Below are 20,139 nucleotides of genomic sequence, written 5' to 3'. Positions count from 1 at the left end.
ACACACCCCGAGATACTAATATTGTACTTTGAAATTATTTATCATCTATTTTATCGCCTCTTTCAGAATCCTGTAAGAGAAATCGTTTTGTCCTTCAGACTGCAGGACGATGTAGATATAATACAGTATATGTTTTGACAGTAGTATTACTTCCGGAGTACAGAGCGGGAATTAAACCTCCCTCTGTTAGAAACGTTGAAAGAGGGACTCCTGAATCAGTGTTATGAGTATAATCAGAATTGTGGTCCTGGGGCGTCACTGAATTTTGGAGCGGGTCCTCTGAATGTCACTAGAACCAGGTGAATGCAAATTAATGGCCTAGTTAGTGAATTGGGATTGCACCTATAATTACTGGGTCCATAAAGATTCTGGGAGAGAGGGTCTCAGACGCTCATGGTTTCCTAGGACATTAGCAAGGCTTGGGAATTAAACCAGCCGGGTTTCAGTGTGTCTGGTTGAAACCGGCATACCGGCATGTGTCTTCCTTTCTGTCTTCAGTGTGGTATAAAAGGATTTTGTAGAACTGAAAAGCGTGGCTCTTTTTCTGACAGCAGAACCGGCTCCCTTAAAAACCTGCTCCTTGTTTGCGTTGTATCTCTTTGAAGCCCGAACGGGTGCCCTGGCGGTCTACACGCTAAACTCGGACTCCAGTCGAATGCGAATTGAAACGAAAACCGAAAGCGTTGTATGCGAATGGCAGGGTTCGGTGGATAAAGCGGATTTGTTTGTTCAGGGTAAGGAACGTGGATAGAAAGTGACAGTAAAATCCTCCCAGGAAGGGAAGCCTCCTTAACTGGGAGCAGCACAAAACAACGCCGATAAACAAAACCGGAGAGGCTAGAGACGTACTTATCTAGCGGGCCGCTTTCCCAGCCCGTAGATGGCCCTACAGTACGTATTTGGTTTCTTCGCCTTCTGTCCCGAAAAGCATATCGGCGAAAAGAATCAGATTTTTTTTTTTAAATGCCACTAACGTTTTAGTTCTGAAGTGTTTTTTGGGGTGGGTAGGCGGAGCTGTTTTATTTTTTTTCCCTTTCTTGAAACCATGAGAGCTAGGAACGTGGGGATTTAAATCGAAATGAGCCTGACGTTTCAATTTTGTAGAGGCGACCTTGTTGATAAGGATGGCAGGGATGTATCCTGGCTTCACCGCCTGATAACCTAGAGTAGCCAAGTCAGGCGTTCGGCTGCCTTTGCGCTTAAAACTGGAACAATTCCGGGGCAACATGCAAGGATGAAGAGACTTGCATTAAGGCAGAACCGCTGACGCTTCGGAAGCAGAAAGGCCGTCCCGTGTTTGCGTGCGTTTCTCTTTTCTCTTTTGCTGGGTGCTTTCTGGCAAGGAGGCACAATTGGATCCGTTTCAAAAACCCTCCTCCAAGAACTTCGTCGCGCCGCCCCACACCCCTTGGCAATCCCTATGGCAGAGAGATTGGACCCTTTCCTTTCCATATCTTAGGTTTAAGCGCATTATTTATGACTCACGGTTTCCAGGCCTATTGCGCCTCCTCTCCCCTCTCCCCCCCCCCCCATGTGCAGGCTGGAGCTCTGGTTAGTTACCTTGAAAGGCCTACAGGCCCGTTGTTTGGGACAGCGGCATCAACCTACTTCTCTCTCAGCGTGCCTACGGGGGTGGGGGCTGAACACCCCAAGCCCGGCTAGAGTGGCTTCCGGTATCTTCCTTTTTTTCAACAATGAACGGCCAATTTGTAAAGCAATTTGAAAGCTCATTCAGATCGGCTGTCCGGCTTGGAGGGAGGGACATCGTTATGCAAATTAAATACAGTAACGACAATGCAAAACTCTTAAATCAGTAGGAAGACTAAAAGCGATTTTTATTTTTATTTATCGTACTGCAGACGAACAAGAAATAAATCCCTTTCCTTATTTATTTAAGGCTGTCAAATGTAAGAATTTCCAGTGTGTGTTTTTTTAATCACTAGTATCTGATCGGGACAGGTTTTTTCCATAGTTTGCTGCTGCTGTTTGTCGAAATCAAAGGTACGGGAAAGGACCCCATTTTATTTTATAATGAAAGGCTCATGCGGCCGCAGGTCAGGCAGAGCAGACAGAAGAGGGGTCCTTGATTTAGTTATCGTTTCTCTCTTTTTTTAATTAAGTAGGAAAGACAGTTGTTTTGCGCTATGGATTCTGATATTTCATCTTTAGAATAACTTCATGAAGAGCTAGCTCCATGGGTCCCATTTTATGGATGGGAAACTGAGGCCCAGGAAAGGAGGCAGAAACAGAGAGAAGCGGATAGACGTACCCGGCCGTTTGGAATACCCTTTAAAATAAGCTACACTGTAAACAAGACCCAGAGCGGGCAGGTCTGTTTTTCTGAGCTTTTTGTAAAGTCTGCGCGAATGACAGAGTAAGCCATGCAAGGAAACATAAAACATTCTTTTACAGAAAGTTTTAAAATAAAAATAAGATTGATGCTCTTTCAGTAGCACATTGCTAGGTATTGCGCGTAGGCGCGCGCCTGCGTAATGCTGCTACAGCCATCTAATAGACGGGTCCTAACTATATTTAGACTGCAATCTTGGAAGTTATACCTCTGAGTTAAACAAGGATAAAGCCCGGCTGTTAACCTGGGATTGGTCAGGGTGGTTTACCAAATGCGCAGGAACGGATGGCGCAGCCATTTACATCGACTCTTAGTACAACCTAATCTAGGTACAGTCTGCTTGCTCATAAGAGAAGAACTTAGTGGGATTCCTTCTAAACGTACGCGCAGGTGATGAGAACGTAGCCTGGATTAAAGTCAAACCTGGAAGGAAGGGCATCTACAGAATAATTTTATATGACTGAAATCCAGTAGCAAGTCGCAACGGGAGCAGGTCCATTGCTTCAGTGGAATTAGTGGGCCGACTGTCCCTGTGACTTCCTCCTAGACTTCGACCTGCGAGTCTACACAGAAGTAAATCTTATCAGATAACTTAGATTGGGACTGTAGCGTACAGGACTGTAGCCTCAGATGTGTGTTTCTGCGTATGCATGCTGATAGGCATCTGCGCTGGGGTGCGTGTGTCGGTGTATTTTGAGTACTAAAAATAAGAAAGACGCCTGCAGTAGCCGCCCCTCCCAGGCGAAGCGATCCATCCTTGGGCTGCAGGTGCGTCCCCCCCCCCCGGGCACACTTGGAGCGCGGCCGCGGCGTTAGAAAGGTTCCCTTTTCTCTTCAAAGGCCGACGGTAGCAAGGCACCCCCGGCGGGAGCCAGTAAGGGGGGGGGGGAGTACCTCTTGAGGCCAGGGGGCCTTGCCTGCAGGATCAGGTCCGGCCATTGTCTAGCCGGGCTGGGGGCACCGGAAAAGGCGGGGGTGGCCTTAGCCTCCGCCTGGCTGGCTGCGCAGCTGGCCGGCCCGCCTGGCCCGGAAGCCTGGACGCGGCTCCCTTCGTCGCGGGGGCCGAGGGCCCTCCCTGCCCGGGGGGGGGCTGGCGAGGGGCAAAGCGAGGGGGCGAGATCATTTTTCAAACGCCCCTCTTGCGGTGCAGATGGCGAGCTCCCCTCTCGCCCAGCGGGGGGTAGGGGTGGGTCGGGGTCGGGCCGGGAGCTTTCACTGAAATGCTAATGCGAAAGCCAAGGCCAGCAGCCCTCCCAGTCCAGCCGAGGGCTGACCTCGAGGGGGAAGCCTTGCCCTGTCACCGGCAGCGGAGGGGTGGACGGCCTCGCTCCCTCTCCCCCCCCCCCTCGGCCAGCCTCCACCTCCCTCCCCATCAGGACGGGCCAAGGCGGAACGCGCTCTCCAGCAAAGGCAGCCTGGGACGGGCGGTGCGGAGCCGAAAGGCTGCCTTCAGAGAGTTGGCGAAGCCGCTCCGGGCAAAGTGGCGGAGCCCAGGCGAGAGCCCTGTGGCTGCCTTCAGAAAGAACAAGCGGGGCCCGGGGATGGCGAGCGTCTTCTGGAGCCGGGGGGGGGGAGGGAGAGGGGCTGCGGGCTCCCGGGAGGCGCCCCTTCGACGTTCCGGTTCCTCGGGAGTCAGTTCCCTGCGGTTGGGCGCGATGGCCAAGGCCCCGCGCCTAGCATTGCAGGCCCAACCCGTCAGGTGAACAGAAAGCCCCCTCGTTCCGGGCGGCGCGGCAAGGGGGTCTCCGGGCCGCTCCGTCGACCTCGCAGGCCGGCCGGCCAGCTGCCGGGGTGGGCCGCGGGCTCCTGACGCCCTTTCCGTCGTTGCGCAGGAGAGGGAAGAGACGCGGGCGCGGGATGAAAATGTCCCGCGTGAAGTGCAGGACTCTCACCCACGGTGGTGAGGAGCGTTGAAGCCCCAGGCTGTCAAAGCCGGTGTGGGCCGGCGGGCCCCCTTCATCCTTTTTTATTTTTATTTTTTTGGTCGCCGGTCCTATGGATTGCTCGCCCTGTAGCCCGGCCGCTTTATTGGGTCGGCCGCAGGAAAAGAAGGCTTGGAGCTCTTGCACCTTTTGCAGCGCGGAGCAGCAGAAATGACAGCGTGGCCAGCTACTTCTGCTGAACTCTAACGCTTTTTTTTTTTAACACAACTGTTAAAAGACCCAATAAGCCCTGTTCTCCATTTGTGGCGGGCCCACTATGCATTATGGTTTAAGGAGACCCGTCCCTCATCTCCTTGACCGAAAGAAACAAGCTTTTCCTTGAAGAGCAAAGAAACCCTGTTCAAATGCGCTTTAGGATCACAGGGTGCAGAGGGCTGTGCATGGATGGACGCGAAGATTACTGTACTTAGGAAAAAGCGACGCTGAACTCCCGTGGCATGGGGCAAGTTTGATCTCAATAGTTCGGTGTGGCGCTTATACCCAAGTACCTATGCTATATTTGTAAGGTTATCACGGGATTCGAGCCAGCATGCTCGAGCCCGTTGAAATTGCTGCCCCCGGTCTCCCCCGTACAGTTAGTTCTTGGAAGGATGCGCTTCAGAAGCGGGATCCAGTGAGACGGCCGGGTCACCCTAGAAACGATGCCGCTGCGGTCGATCCGTGGAGCCCTCCCTCCCTTGCCAAGGCAGGGAGCGCACGCGTTGCAGCAGCCTGGCGCTCACGCCCGGGGTGGCTCCGTGGCCAGCGGGCTGCCGCGGGAAGAAAGGGGCCGCTCGTGGCCCCTGCGCGCCCTCCCTTCCCGGTGCTCTCGAGGGAACGCGGGGCAGGAGGCCGGCGGGCGGGGCGAGAGGCTCGGCTGAAAAAGTGGCGGAGCCCCGCGCCTCTCATTCAGACTTTGCTCCGAGCGCCAGAGAGGGCTCCGTCTTCTTTCTTTCTCTCCCTCGCTCCCTCCCTCGCTCCTTCCCTCCCGCCCTGGCCTGCGCCGGCGGCTTAAGGAGGAGAAAGCAGGTGGCGATCGGGAGAAGAACTCCTCCTGCCGGCGGCAGAGGAGGCGGCGGCGGCGCGGCTGACAGAGGAGCCGGAGCAGCCGCGGCGAGAAAGCGAAAGCGGCAGCCAGGGGGAGCCCGCGGGAGCGCGCCGCGCGCCCCTCGCCGCCGCCGCCCGTCCGCCTCTTGCGGCTCTCCCGGCGGCGGACGGCGCTCCTTTGCTTCTGCGCGACGAGGCGGCGAAGGGAGGGAGAAAGGGAGGGAGGGAGGAGGAGGAGGAGGAGGAAGAAGAAGAGTTTGCCCGGACCTGCCTTTCCGTCCCATTAAGCCCGAGCCCCGTGTTAAACGGGCGCGTCACGAAAGCTAGGAGGCTAATTAATGGCAAGGCATTTTCCCAGTCAGGATGCGGCGCTAATTGCTTCGACGGCCTTTCCGATTCCACGCGCTTTAATAAATGAAGAGCGAGCCAAGAGCAAGCGGGCGAACAAGACAAGACCCGGAGCCGGGCTGACCCGAGAGCCGCCTGCGGACGTGGCTGGTCCGGGGGAGATGAAGCGGCGGCCGGCTGAATGCGGAGCAGAAAATGACTAGAAAGAGGCGAGAGAATGAATAGGCCGGGCCAGGCATTCAGGGGGGGGGGGAATCCATTTTGTCACCACGCGAAATGAGGTGGTGGAGAGAGAGAGAGAGAGGAAGGACTGGGCTAATTGTCCTCTTGTAGCGAGCCGAGCCGAGGCAGGGGCGTGCTTTGCCATTCATTTCCCGGGTAATTGTGAAGCGCTGGCCAAATGAGCGAGCCTGCAATCTTGCGTGCCTAAGCTTTTCACAGCCATGTTGCGATTTTAATTGTTGCTAATATGGTTTATAATGAAGCTAATGAGGGGAAATCATTGGACAACTTTGGAGCGCATGGAGACGAGCGGAAGGCATCGCCAGGATTTCTCTTGTCTGTCGCGGCGCGCGCGCACAGGCACGCACCCCCAGAAAGGACACGCTTTGCTGCTGCTGCTTTTTTCCCCCCGAAAAATAAAATACTGTAAAAGCAGAGCCCGGAGGAGGTTGGAACCGGGTCCATTTTCTCCCCTTTTCATCTCCGAAGAGAGAAGAACAGAACTCCTGTTTGGTTTGGTTTTCAGAGTGGAGGGGCGAAAAGCAAGACAAGGAGACGGATTGTGCTCTTGAAAACTCGTCCCTAGTTAAGTAAAACAATAATCTCCCATCCTCTGGCTCCGAAACCAGATACCCCAACCGCTAAATGGTCATGGAAAACAGCCTTGCTTGAGCAGCGCATTGAAGAGATTTCAGGATGTTTTGTCAAGTGGAAGGAATTCGAAATATATTTAAAAATATAAAGAAGAAGTATCTGTAACGTGTATCAGGATGATTTTTGGAATCTGGCTTTTCCTATAGTAATTTTAATAGTATCCTTCATGAAGCTTCACTAGTTCATTAGATAACTTGGTGAAAAATGAGACAAGGTATGTGTTGTTAAGGAATTATCTCTAGCTTAAAACCAGTAGAGTGTGAAAGCTTGGGTATTCCTTTTGAGATGAATTTTAGAATGAATTGTGTTTTTAAATTGACTTCATTTTGTCATTCTACTTACCAGGTTCAAGCATAAGTCTTAATAACTCAGTGGTTCTAATTTCTGGGGGGGATGTATGTAAAACTGGTTGGTTGTGATATCTTGATATCTGAAGTAGAATTTAAATACCACTGAATGAGTATTTCTCAGTGTATCCCAAAAGATTAGGATTAATTACAATGTAGATTAAGAAGTACAGTACTGTCTCCCCATCCAAAAACAATCCTGCAACCTCGTGCACATCTGCTCAACAGTAAGATCCACCGTATTCAGTAGGGCTTAAGTTCCTTGTGAGTGCTTATAATCCTGCAGCCATAGTTTGTTGTCAATGCTTAGTTTAAATTTTGTGAGCTGGTGGTGTTTACTACTACTGTGATTGAAACATTTGATTGTTGCTATTTTTTAAATAAAAATCCACTGGTTTCTTTTTTTAAAAAAGATTTGTAGTTGTAACTAAATATACTTAAGTGCTGCTGTTTTTTGTGTGTTTTTTTGGTACAGAAAAACAAGCTACAACTTTTGCCCCACCATGCGCAGGAAAAGGAAGATACTGCCAAATTTATCATATTGACCCTCCTTTCTATTGCCTGCATTTTTGGAGTGCTTGTGGCTTCTGGGGTCATCTATTGCCTTCGCCACAGCTCCCACCACAAACTGAAGGAGAAGCTGACCAGCCTGGGCTCTGAGACAAGCTCTGATGCTACAGCTGCTTATCAGGTAAGAGACTGGTTTCTCCACTGCACTGGCTCTTTATTCTTTTTTTCCCCCTTTTTCTTTTTTGGATACTTAAACCATTATTTATTGTTTTACACAGGAGAGAGTGTGCTGCTTTTATTTATTTATAGCCAAGATAGGATATTTTTCCCCCACCTTTAAACAACGCCTTAGTTGGAGTTCCTCCATTAATATTCCCTTGATAGAGTGTAGCAGCTTTTTATTGCTGGTTATTAATCTTGGCTATTCTTGTAGCTCGCTGTAAATGTGCCTCTAATTAGAAACGTTAAAAGAAGCCGTTGTCAATTCAGTTCCTCCAAGAAAAACATAACACTAATATCTAGAATATGTCACTGAAGTGTAGATATTAAAAACAATTGTTGCAATTTATGAGGCATGGATCATGTAGTTATCAGAAGGCGTTCCTCTCTCTGAATCATTGACTTCTTGGAGGTCTGATATGAAAAGAACCTTTGACCTGCGCCGTTGACAGTTTCTCCCATTATTTAGATAAATTGGAAAATAAGGCCAATAAATTCATAGAAGTTGGGGGAGTTAAAAGCAGACCTGTTTTATTTCAGAGAACAGTGGCAGCAGATGTATGCCAAAGAACATTGTGGACTAATCTTTTGCTATAGATATATTTAAAAATGAAGAGTAAAATGTGTGATGTTTTAAAAATGGACTAGCAGCTTCTTTCTCAGGCAGTACATATCATTTGTCGCTTGAATGAAAATGTGATATATATATTACACTGAATAGTTTATGCAATTGACTACATCTTGGAGTTAGTGAACACCACTAGAAACACTTTTTAGTTACATTGTACTGTTATTATTCTGAGTGTTGTGTTGTTTGAAGACCAAACATACTTCTTTCCATACCCAGTATACACAATATGGTACCTCAAAGATATAGATCACTTCTCTTTTTTCTTGTCATCTTTGTACTGACAGTACTTTTCTTCTTAAGGAAGGAAAAACAGCCCATTCTAAATGAATTTTTTTTTATCAAAAATGGTGGATTCAAACATGCGGCAAGTTATTAACAAGAGCTTTTAACTTGAGTTCTAACCATCAGGAAAAAGGCTTTGCCGTGAAAGTAGCAATGCAGAAAGAGCACCTTGTCAAAGAAAAGTGGAAGTGCAGGGAGAGTTTTTAAGGCAGTGTCGATCCATTTGTTGACACCAACAAACTAAGTGTGTGAGAAACAAGCTGCTAGACTAGTATTTGCAGCTAAACCTTATTTAGGCTAATTCAGCTTTGAACGGTAAATGGTAACAGGTCTTTACATTTTGTTAATGCATTTGAATTTAGCAATCTCAGAGAAATCATACGTATTTGTGATAAGCAAGAAGACAATCCTGCCTATGATGGTTCTAATTAATAATATCTGTAATTAAAATCATGTTCTTCTGGCAGAAAAATTGTTTAAATTTCTGGGAATGACCTTTTCGCCATTTCTCTTGGGGCGCACTGGTTAAGTTGATATTGATTTTATAATGAGCTCTGGTTTGTTTAATAGAAATCTGTAATCCAGATGCTAAATGAAATTTAAGCTTCATTTCTTTTATTTCCACTTATGTCCCTTTTAAAAGAAAAAGTTAAAATCAGAAATAACAGTTAATGGTATATGGTTAGATTTGCCTTTTTAGGTATCACAATCTCAGTGGTCCAGTCTTATGCATGCCTACTCATTGAGTCCACTGAGTTCAGTTAGGTTTATTCGAGGTAAGTAAGTGTAGAATTACAGCCTAAATCTAATTTTGAAGAGTCCAGAGTTCTCACCCACCTAACCTCAATTGATGCTTGCTAGAACAGCTGTGATAATATTAAACTTCAGATGGTTTGAATTAATATATAGCTTTTGTTGGAAGGCTTGATCTTGTGTTCTTGATGTCAACATGCATCTGCCTTTATTCAGTTGGAACAAAAACACAATGTAAGATTGTAACCAAGCAACAAAAGATTGTATGCCTGTTTCCTTTTTCACTAGGTAATATAGGTTTTCTGTTACCTGGAAAAATTGGTAGCAAGGTCCTGTAAGATGAAGCATGGTAAATAATGAATTCCTATGAACTAAGTAATGTGATTATTTTGCCCCTTTTAGAGATGTTTTCCTCTTTAGAGATGCTTTATCTCATCAAAACAAGTCTAGAACAGGACTGTGTGTTCAAATAGCCATAGGGAGATCATTCAAAACATTTTCATAATTGGAAGTTTGGATTAATGAGTGTGCTGTATAGCGAGGCTCTCTTGGCCTGGGGCTATATGGGTGGCTTTGCATAATGGGGTTTCCACCATATTGAGGGGGGAAAGTGCTGGCAGGGTAATCATTCTCTGATTTTGCCTGAGGTTATTGAAGCCAAGATATAGGAGAGAGTGGCAAAAATCCTAAAATCAACCCTCCGTTTTCTAGTCTTTGCCGCAGTCTTAAATTTACTGAAGAATAGGTCTCATTGCACTTTGTGAGACTTACATCTGAGTACACTTGCATATAATATTAATCTAAAATTGGGGAAGTGTGTTTGTATGCCTCTGCTGATAGAATAACAGCAGACATTTGCTTACGTGTTTAATCCATATTTTCCATATGATGTGAATAAGTTTAGGGAATTCAGTATGTGAGTTTAATTGGCAAGAACAGTCTGTTCTATAAACATTTTTCAGGGTTTAAGAACACCCCCTCTTATCTATCTGTACCCCTAAATCCAGCCTGAAGATTCCGGTCAGGATGTTTATCTATGAATATTAGGCTGATGTGCACTGTGATTGAATTGTATGGTTCTAATTGTTGCATCGGGGCAATGGGAAGAAACGACCATTATTAGTGAATGGATGCTTGCAGTGCTGTTGTCCCAAGACTGTGTTTTAGGGGGGAAAATGCCACTCCTCTTGAAGTTAGTGGTAAAACAGTAACGGACTTCAGCATGTACACGGCCTCATCAAGAGCTTTTGTAATAACCATGCTGTGCACGTAGCCCATAGTTGTTGAAGCATAATGAGTGTTATGAAACATAAATCTACTGTGCACCAATTGGTAGCTGGTCTTCCCCCCCCCCCCCCACAGCAGAAGTATTTCATATACGTATGGTGTGCTTGATCCAGTTCCTTTTGGCAAACAGGGTGCAAAGCATTTAAGACTTCATTAATAATAAATTAAAGAAACCAAATCTGTCAACCATCAAAGAACCTTTCAAGTTGTCGCCCGCTGCAATATAAAATGGCAGAGTTACATAACACTTTGAACATTTAGAATTATATTTATGGAATGAAGAGCTGGCAGGTATAGTTGGTTTGTGGGTTTTTTTTATTTTGATTTTATTTTTTGTTTGAATTTAGAAAAATGCATGTATGTCTGTTTCAGAAAAGCTATTCCTTAATTTAACAAATGGCTATTTCTGTAGTCCGTATGGAATACAGTGGAATGTGAACAATCACATATACATTGAATGCAGCACATGCATGGACACACACCATCTATTTTCATGTCTATTTTAATACGTTGGCATTCTTACTTAATTGCATGTGAAACAATCATTTTAAATCAGTGACAGAATCAAGAGGTTTTTTATTTCTTTTGCCACAATCTTACATTCTTCACAAATGAATAAGAATAAGAAAAAGAAAAAGCTCTTGATTGGAATTATTCATTTGTTGGTCACTGTAGATAGAATCAGTTTCATATTCAATTGTGTGAGCTCCCTTGTTATCCTGTGATATTTGTGACCAAAGCAGTAAAGAAGTCCTTGGCCGATGCTTTCCACTTTCCAAGACTGAACTGGTTTTCTTGCATGCTCTAAAGCTTCTACTGCATAAACCAAGGGTTATGAAGGAGGGGAAGCACTGATTGCAAGGGGGGGCTAGTGTGTAAACATTGTCAGTTAGTGGGTATTTTCATTGTCACTGGTGCCACCAACTGCCGATTTATTAATGGCAAGCATGCATTGATGGTTGCTGCTCTTTGGAGATGTTTCACTGGTTCTGTTCCAAGAGACCTTTTTGTGATTCTGACTGTGCTTTGGCTTTTGACCCTTACATGGCACAGTGCTATACTGGGCAAAATGATGCCAAGTCACCTTGCTCACATAGTATTTTCGAATTAAAGAACATTAGTAGTGAACATAATCTCTTAGGTCACTAGTAGTTGTCAGTAAAACAGTATGCAGGTAATGGAATTAATCTTCATGGGACAATAGAAGGCTCAACCCAGTAAACTTCCTCTCTCTTTTTTTTAACATCAATTTTTAGGAGAAAGAAATGTACTTCTGTATGTGAGAAAATTGTGTGCAAGGGAATAAAAATGTGAATTCTCTCAAAGCATCATGCTAAAATAGTTACTTCTTTGTACTTCCAGAGATCTGAGTTCAAGGTTTTCACTTCAGTTAGGAGCTTATGAAATTAAGGTTCCTTTCAGAACCTCAGATTAATGGCAGTGGCTCCTTTGCTTTTAAATCCAGCATTGTTAGATTCTGAAGCATTAGGCACCATTAATTCAAGGTGAGCTCTCCCCTGACTCGAAATAACCTGTAAAATTTTATGTATTTTGTGCTGTCTTCAGTGCATATGAAATCTCTCTTGAGTTTTAACAGCCTGTCATTTTTTCATATTTTGTTCAGTGCAGTTCAGATTATCTTTGACAAAAAGTTTTTTGAATGCTCCATCCAAGGGCAGTTTGTTGAGTTTTCTACATATAGTTTTGGCTCTTGTGTCATCTTGCCCTATACTGTATGTTTCTGCATATGCAATACATGTCAGCTCTACGTTTCTGCCTATAGCTTATTGAATGTGTCTATAAAAACAGAGCACATTTGTATACCTTTTGGATGATACTTAGCATCAGTGTGCTCTAAAATGGGACAGAAACAATTTTGTGATACAGTGGAATCTAATAAATGATACACTTAGCATCATTTTGCAGTTGCATCAGATCATAAGACAAGTTCAAATAGCATCTCCAGAGAAGGCTAACAACAGCATCTGACAAGCTGGGATATTCACAGTGCTTAGCATTGTAACATACAACATAGAGAATTGATCTGTGTTAGGAGACCTGTATTCAATGTTATGAAATGCATGGAAATTATTTCATATGCAGGGGAACTATTGTAGAAAGACATGTAGAGGAAATAGGATGAAGATTGAGCATTGAAGCAAGGTAGGGTGGACTGGGGCTTTGCATTAAGAGTTTGGCATTATTGTACTGAGGTTCTGAAATATAGTCTATTCTTGGAAAAGAAAGTATGTCTTGAAGTAGTCCAGTCTGACCTGAATAGATTATAACAACTCATTAGGTGAGTTCCTATGTATGATATTTATTTTAGAGTTCTTAATTGGTTAAAATAAATTATTATGTATACATTTTAATATAGCCAGGTCATGGGTATATAAAATAGATAGATATAGGTATAAAACAAATGATCTGTAAGTATGGAGACATAGTCTGATAGCTTGATGTTGCTTAGTGTAGTAATTTCCACTAAAGTGTGCCTACCGAATCAGTGTGTATTTGATGAGTTAACTCCTCTGTAAGTTCTATTGAGTCAAATGGGACTACTGTGGTTAGGGCTGACTTTAGTTGCAACTAGAATAGGCCTATTTGAATCAGTAGAGTTTAAGGAGGAGATGATGCACCAAATCACCACTGATTCAGTGAGCTTACTCTAATGCAACTTACTACACTAGATAGCAGGATTTCAGCCATAGTTAATCTGCAATGTGCAGTGCCATCACAGTTTGTCCTCATCATATATGCTATAGGTACAGATATGAACGGTGAATTATCAGATGCAAAAATTTAGCTAGATAAAATTAAGCCTAATTGCATGAAATGAAAAGAAGCATGGTTGGGCATAAATATTTTTTCAAAGTCAGTTAAACTGTGTGTGCCAGAGGCTAACATTGAGTCAAGTGTACTGGTACTAACAGGTAAACTGATCAGACGAAAGTAGATAAAAAGTTGAAAAAAATGCTGCTTTTTTCAACAATAGCAGTGTCAACAAAAACTGCCAGTGTATGTTTCTTCAGTCACATAAGTTTTGAATAACTTTGAAGCACCTGAAGCATTTATTAGATTGCCACATATTACTCTGCATTTTGCAGTGAGATGTGAATAGTGTTTGTATGCTTACAAATATGATGTAGCTTCTTATATTTCAGGATCATTCTGATAAATATATATTATATCTTTTCCTTGATGCAAGAGGTCCTGAGTCCTAAGCAGATCAGTTCTTGGATAGGGATTCCCATACCTTTCATTAGAATTTCTACCACAAGAATTTTATTTCCTGGTTGTGGTTCTTGTTACTTTTTAATGTGCCATTAAGTGACTTCTGACCATAGCAACTGTATGAATTAGTGACCCCTGAAAGTTGCTGTCATTCACATTACTGCTCAGGTCTGGCAAACTCAAAGTTGTAGCTTCCTTTATTGATTTAATATATCACATACTTAGTTGTCTTTTCCTGCTGTCTTCCACTTTTCCCAGCATTCTTGTCTCGTTATGTACCCAATGCATAATAGCTTTGGTTTAGTTATGTTTGCTTCTAGAGCTCAGACTTGATTTGATCTAGCATCCACTTGATTCTGGCAGTCCATATTATCTGTAGAACTCTCCTTCAACTCTATATTTCAGATGCATTGATTCTTTTTCTCATCATATTTCTTCATTGTCCAATGTTCATATCTGTACATAGTAATTGGAATATCATATTTCAGTCCTGGTGTATAGCGACACATCTTTACACTTGAGGATCTTTCCTATTTCCTTCATAGCTGCTCTTCTAAATCTTCTTTTGATTTCTTGACTGCAGTCCCTATTTAGATTGATGATTGAACCAAAGACAGAAAACCTTTAAGAATTTTGTTGTCAACATTGCAATTATATAATTCCTATGTAGTTATGCTTCTTTTGCCATCTTACTATTTAGTGGCAGTTCTGCTTTTGCACTTTATCACCATCAGTAATTCTTTCAAGTCTGCCTTCTACCACTAATAGGGTATCATATGTATATCTTAAATTACTGATTCCCCCTGACAGTTTTTACTCTTCCGTTGTCTGAATCTAATCCAGCTTTCCATATGATAGACTGCAGATAGACTGAACAGAAAAGGAGAACCTTTGCCTATGGGAAGCCATTCCTTTTTTCCATATTTTGTCTCAACATAGCTTTATGTCCACAGTATATGCTACACATAGGACAGTAAAATGTTTTGGCATACACATGTCTTTTAGAACTATTCATAGTTTCCAAAAAAATCTTTGCTGTTGTTTTGTAATCTGCTGAGCTTCAGTGCTAGGCGCCCGACTGTTCTTTGGGTGTTGACTCACAATTCTAGGAGCCTTGTGGCGCAGTGGTTAAAGTGCAGTACTGCAGTGAAATGTGGTTTTTGGCCATTCTTATGGTCTTCCTAGTTTGCTATGCATTTTCAGTTTCATTGTGGGAGGCTTTATAAATGGAAACCTCAGAAATGAAATTTCTCCAAAGCAAACCGAAATGAACAAGTGCATTTAATGGTTAAAAAAAAATTGGCACAGTGGGTTGTAATCTCTGGGAGACTGTATCATTAATGTAATTAACCTTAAATCTCATCTTGCATTATTAATACGTTGCATTTTTCAGAAACAACTTTCATCCTAGTGAATGCTTAACATACCTATTGGGTGCTTTAACCGCCTTACAGAGCAAATAAATATTTATGTTGTGAGGGGATGGTAATGTCATAAGAAAAACAAATGGGAGTAGAAATAGAAATGTGGAAAGTCATTTAATTCAAGGCAGCATTTCCTTTATATGATTCCTTCTCTTACATCAACGATTCCCCTGTTTGGCTTCTAAATTTGGCATACGGCACTTACAGCGTATGTGAGCTCATGAAGATAACTTCTCTCATTCAAAGATCCATATTTCTGAATTTGGCCTATGCTTGGTGACAGGAGGGAAAAGCAGCCGGTGCTAAACACGTTGGCACCCTTTTTTATTCTCGAGGCAAGCCAGACTAGCCAACATACAGTCTTGGCTCAGCATTGTGTTTATCAGAAATCGGTGGAACTTTATCTTGCAATGGCTGTTAGTTTGATTTCTGTGCTTGATGTGATGACTAGGACACAGACGACAGACCTCTGCTCTTATTTATTGCAGTGGTGCTTTCTGGAAGTTCCTGACCCACCACTTTGTGACACAAATGGCTAATTGCCCATCTATCTGTGTGACGGTTTCAGGAGCTGCTATTAAGGAATGGCAGAGAGAGAAACTTGCTTACAGCCCAACAATTAGGGTCTGTGTGGATGTATAAATGGACAAGGAAGATTTCTAGCATGTGTGGCGCATTATATGGAAAAAGGAAACTAGGAAAGTTTTAGTAAGAGAAGAAGGTAAGAGAAGAAGGAGCAGGATTTATGTTCATTGTAGTCTCATGACAGTAGACACAATTTAATGGCATTCCTTTAAGCTCAGACACAAATAGACAGTGATAATTGTTCATATGCCTTCTGTTTGATGCAGAAGCACAGCATATAGTACGCAATCTCTGCCGAATTGTACCAATTCAGACTTCAAAAATGTCCCATGTATTTCAAAAGTCATATTTTATTACTGATTCAGAATATGTAGGTGGGACTTAAATAGTGTTGTATATGCAGGGTATTCTTATTTAAGGTTAAGAAACTCAACATTTAGACCCCTCATCTTCTGAAACTGTGTGGTCCCATGACAGATGCTTCACAAGGAGCTCCTGTACTGTACATCTTTGGCAGCCATTCATCTTTTCCCATACAGTACTCTCTCTCTTCTCTGTCCTCTGTGATGTTCCCTTCAATTGCTATTGTTGCCTATCTGCTGATCTGGAGCATCAGTTAGCTGCTCTAGATTGAAGTTTAGTTAAAAGGAGTTTTTTTAAAAAAGGATTCGTGCACAATCAAGGGACAAGTAGCAGATTCTTGCCATTTACCTGAAGTAACTGCTTCTTTTCACTTGTTTTTTAAAAATACTATTTTTGGAGAGCAGAGAGTAGGTAAATGTGTTCATTATTCTGTCCTGTTCCTGACCACCAGAGAGCTAGTCTGAATAAAACATTCTACACTTGTTTCAGAGAACAGACATACACAGGCTTTGGTATGTGTATAGCACTCTTGCGGTTCTGACTACATGCAGAGATGGTATACTTTAACCAGCAGAACATGGGTTGTGTACACTGGGCTCAGAGTGTTTACATAAATTGCTGCAAGTAAGATTGTTGATAAATAGAAGGGGGTGGGGGAAGAGAAACAGAATTGGGGGCAAGAGAAAAGAAGGAGGAGGTCTCAGAGTTTACGTCCATGATGCAGTTTGTTGGGGGTTGAAATTTTGATGAAGTGACATTAGGTTTTAAAGTCTTTTATGGATAGGTTATAAAAAGCTAGAAATGACTGTAAACATGAGAGTGGGCAGGCATACAGAGAGAATGGTGGACTCTTGTGATTTTAGTGTAGAAACTTTTAAAAACAATGGAACCAGAAGCTGATTACCAGTGTTTTTTTAATTCTTGTGTTTGTCATCATGGGAATGTTTCTGTTTGAATTGAAATCCATTTATTGCTTCAGATAGAAACAAAGCTTCTACTTGGAAAAATGTCTTTCTTTCCATCTTCACTTTTTTAAAATCTAAGTTTAGCAGAATTTTGCTTTCTGCATAGAAAGATTACACTCCAAAGCAGGCTTTTCAGCCAATTCTATCGTCATCATTGAGCTGCAGATCTAGAAGGAACCCTATGGATCATTTGGTCCAACTCCTGTCCAGGAGGCCCAGTGGGGAATCAAACTCCCAACCTCTGGCTCTGCAGTCAGAAACCTAAACCACTGAGCTATCCAGCAGTTTTATTAATTATGTATTTCTGTATTATTATTAAAATACAGAAAGAGAATGGGGATAATCTTTAAATTAAATTAGGAGAATATATATAAATATACGAAATGTGCCAGAAATTAAGCATCACTATTTGAAAATATATGTCCTCCACATTCATTGCAGGCATGTTTTAGCCACAGATGTTTTAGCACATGAGCCTTTTGATGCTCTACCGACATGGTTCCTAAGATAGTAACTTGGAAGTGTATTGGTGCGCTCAGTTCTCCCATCACTTTCTGTGAGCACCTGAACTTGTTTTCTCCTTAGAAGGGAGAAAAGAAGGGAGAAAAGCTCTGTAAAAGTGGACATTTAAATCAGGTCCAGGACTGGCCAGAGAAGCAATCCTTCTTCCTTGGACAAATGTTCATAGGTATGCATTTGAAAACCAGTGTATGTAACACCTGTGCTGGGCAGAGGGTCACTGTAAAAGTGAATAATCTACAAAGAAAAGTAATTTTACCTTTACAGCACATCCGTCATGTGTGTAGATAGGCGTTTTTCCATAGTTGTTTTCTAATTCTAGAAACCTCGCCCCATGAGACTGATTGGCAGTGATTCTGGACAGTCACAAGAAAGTGAATAATTCATACAGTGAATAATCACTAATAGAAAAACTCAGTGCCCCAAGAAATGGTGGTGACCTTTGCCCTAGGGGGTGGTTGTTTTTAAAAGGATCAAACCACTTCCAAGATGATAAATGTATTGTCAGCTTTCATCCATTGTGTTACTGTGGTAATGCATTATACATGGGGCTTCCTCTGAAGACTGTTCAGAAATTGATGCTAACCCAGAGTATGTCTGCTCGACTGATAACTGGAAGTGGGCATTATGATTATATTATTCTAGCACTGGTTCCATGCCTAAAATGCTGGTTTCTTTCTTAATCTTTAAAGTCCATTGCAGCTTGAGGCTAGGACTCGTGTGAAGTCAAAATTGCCTTCTATGTACTTCTGCAATCACTGCCATAGGCTTGTCTCCATGTTTCTTCACTATCTTCCGTGCCAAACCCTATGTTGCAGATGGCCAGTCATTAGAGAGGGAAATTCTTTATTACTTCACAGTTTCAAATTGGGCAGACAGTTGTGAGTAAGCAGTCATACTGGAAAATGAAGCTTGCAACCAATCATAAAAATGAGCAAGCTAATTTAGAAAGAGTAACAACAAAACCAACTCCTTTTGTGACAATTTCAGCACTTAAGGAGTTCCCTCTAATAGTAAGCTATCTGTATTGTAAAATTTGGCCCAGAGGTGTGGTAAATGGTTTAGAGAAAGGGCCTGTTTAGTGATGGGACACTAGCTTTGGAACATTCTCTCCAGATATGCTTGCCTGAGGCTTACTTTGTTTTTCTTGCACTAGGCAAAATTATTTTTCTTTTCCAAGACTTTTAAATGTTTATTGATTTCATTTAGTGAGTCTCTCTCCCCACCTTTTCTGGTGGCTGCTTTTATAAATTTCTTACTTTCACATATTTTTCATCAACATTTTATTGAAACGCATGTTTTCCCCATAACTTGATCGGAAGAGAGGGTATAAAAATTAACATTAAAAAGAGAGATCATTGGATCCTCTGTGCTTTGAGACAGTATGTCTGTAATACCAGGTGCTTAGGAGAAACCAGGAGAGCGAATTGTTGCGTTATCCTCTTCTTAAAAACTTTCCAAAAGTATCTGGCTGGCTAGTTCTGGCAAGTAATGGTGAGCTAGATAGACCTTATATATCTATTTATGTTCATAAATTGGTGTTAGATGTGCTCTATCAGTAATGGGAAGAAGAAACTCTGTTACTATTTATTATTTTAGGAACCTCTGCAAATCATTGCAGCTGTTGTTGTCAGCTCAAGATGATTCTGTGCTTTTGTGGAATAAACTGTTATAGATAAAATGAGTGCTAATTTAAGAAATTGACAACCCCCCCAAGTACACATTCTGTTTTACATCTTGAATAATTGTCCTAAAACATCTGGGATCTATTCAGATACAATATATTCTTGGCTCCAGTGGCCAAGAAACCTCTGCTTTTGTACAGTATTTCATATTCAATAACTGAATATTCCTGCTTTTTCGGGTGTCATTATTTAGACACAACTACAATGGCTTTAGTAAGATTATACAAGAGGAGCTGTGGGAAGTAATGGGCATTTTAAAGGCTGAGTTGTTTTTTAAAATTCTAATACAAAGACCAATATTTATCCAGAAGAAATTCTGTTTTACTCTAAATGTCATCACCAGTCTGGTGCATAAATGGATTTGCTATAGATATTTTGCTAGCTTTTCTGAGCTGTGCTGGAGATGTATGAAAGCAAGTATATGGTATATATTTGGTTAGTTGCATTATAAACCAAAGGCTGTTTCTGTCATTGATTTTATGTAGAATACTAAAAAAGGATGTTCATTCTTCAAGTGGTAAAGTCCTGAGCATTAGAACTTGCTGCCTGCTGAGAGCCTGCAAAAATGTAAATATCATTAATCAACTGGAAATCTGTGACTGTTCTGTGAAAACCTTTTCAGTCCAAATTTGCTAGGCTAAACTACTTTCTCATTCTTAAGTGGCAAGACTGCTTTTGTTAGTGCTTACTGTATCTTTTTGGCATTCTACTCATAGTTTGATTTGTTTCGTTGTCTTCATCAGCACGACACACAGTGCAGCATGACTCTAGAAATTAAGAGGACCGGATTAT

The 20,139-nt window shown here is 42.6% G+C and overlaps 1 protein-coding gene across 3 annotated transcripts in view; it reads left to right on the top strand.

The window, feature by feature from the left end:
- Positions 1-20,139, top strand: part of PTPRN2 (protein tyrosine phosphatase receptor type N2) — a 591,206-nt gene that overhangs the window by 476,345 nt on the left and 94,722 nt on the right. For all 3 annotated transcript variants that reach the window (XM_073002896.2, XM_078378519.1, XM_078378520.1), the window contains one exon: positions 7,366-7,581. In XM_073002896.2, coding sequence (XP_072858997.2) covers positions 7,366-7,581 — 216 coding nt within the window. The remainder of the gene's footprint in view (positions 1-7,365; positions 7,582-20,139) is intronic.

This window comes from Pogona vitticeps, chromosome 6 (assembly GCF_051106095.1).
Source record: "Pogona vitticeps strain Pit_001003342236 chromosome 6, PviZW2.1, whole genome shotgun sequence".
NCBI classification, from domain to species: domain Eukaryota; kingdom Metazoa; phylum Chordata; class Lepidosauria; order Squamata; family Agamidae; genus Pogona; species Pogona vitticeps.
The sequence above is the reverse complement of the archived record's forward strand: the minus strand, read 5'-3'. Positions and strand labels throughout refer to the sequence as shown.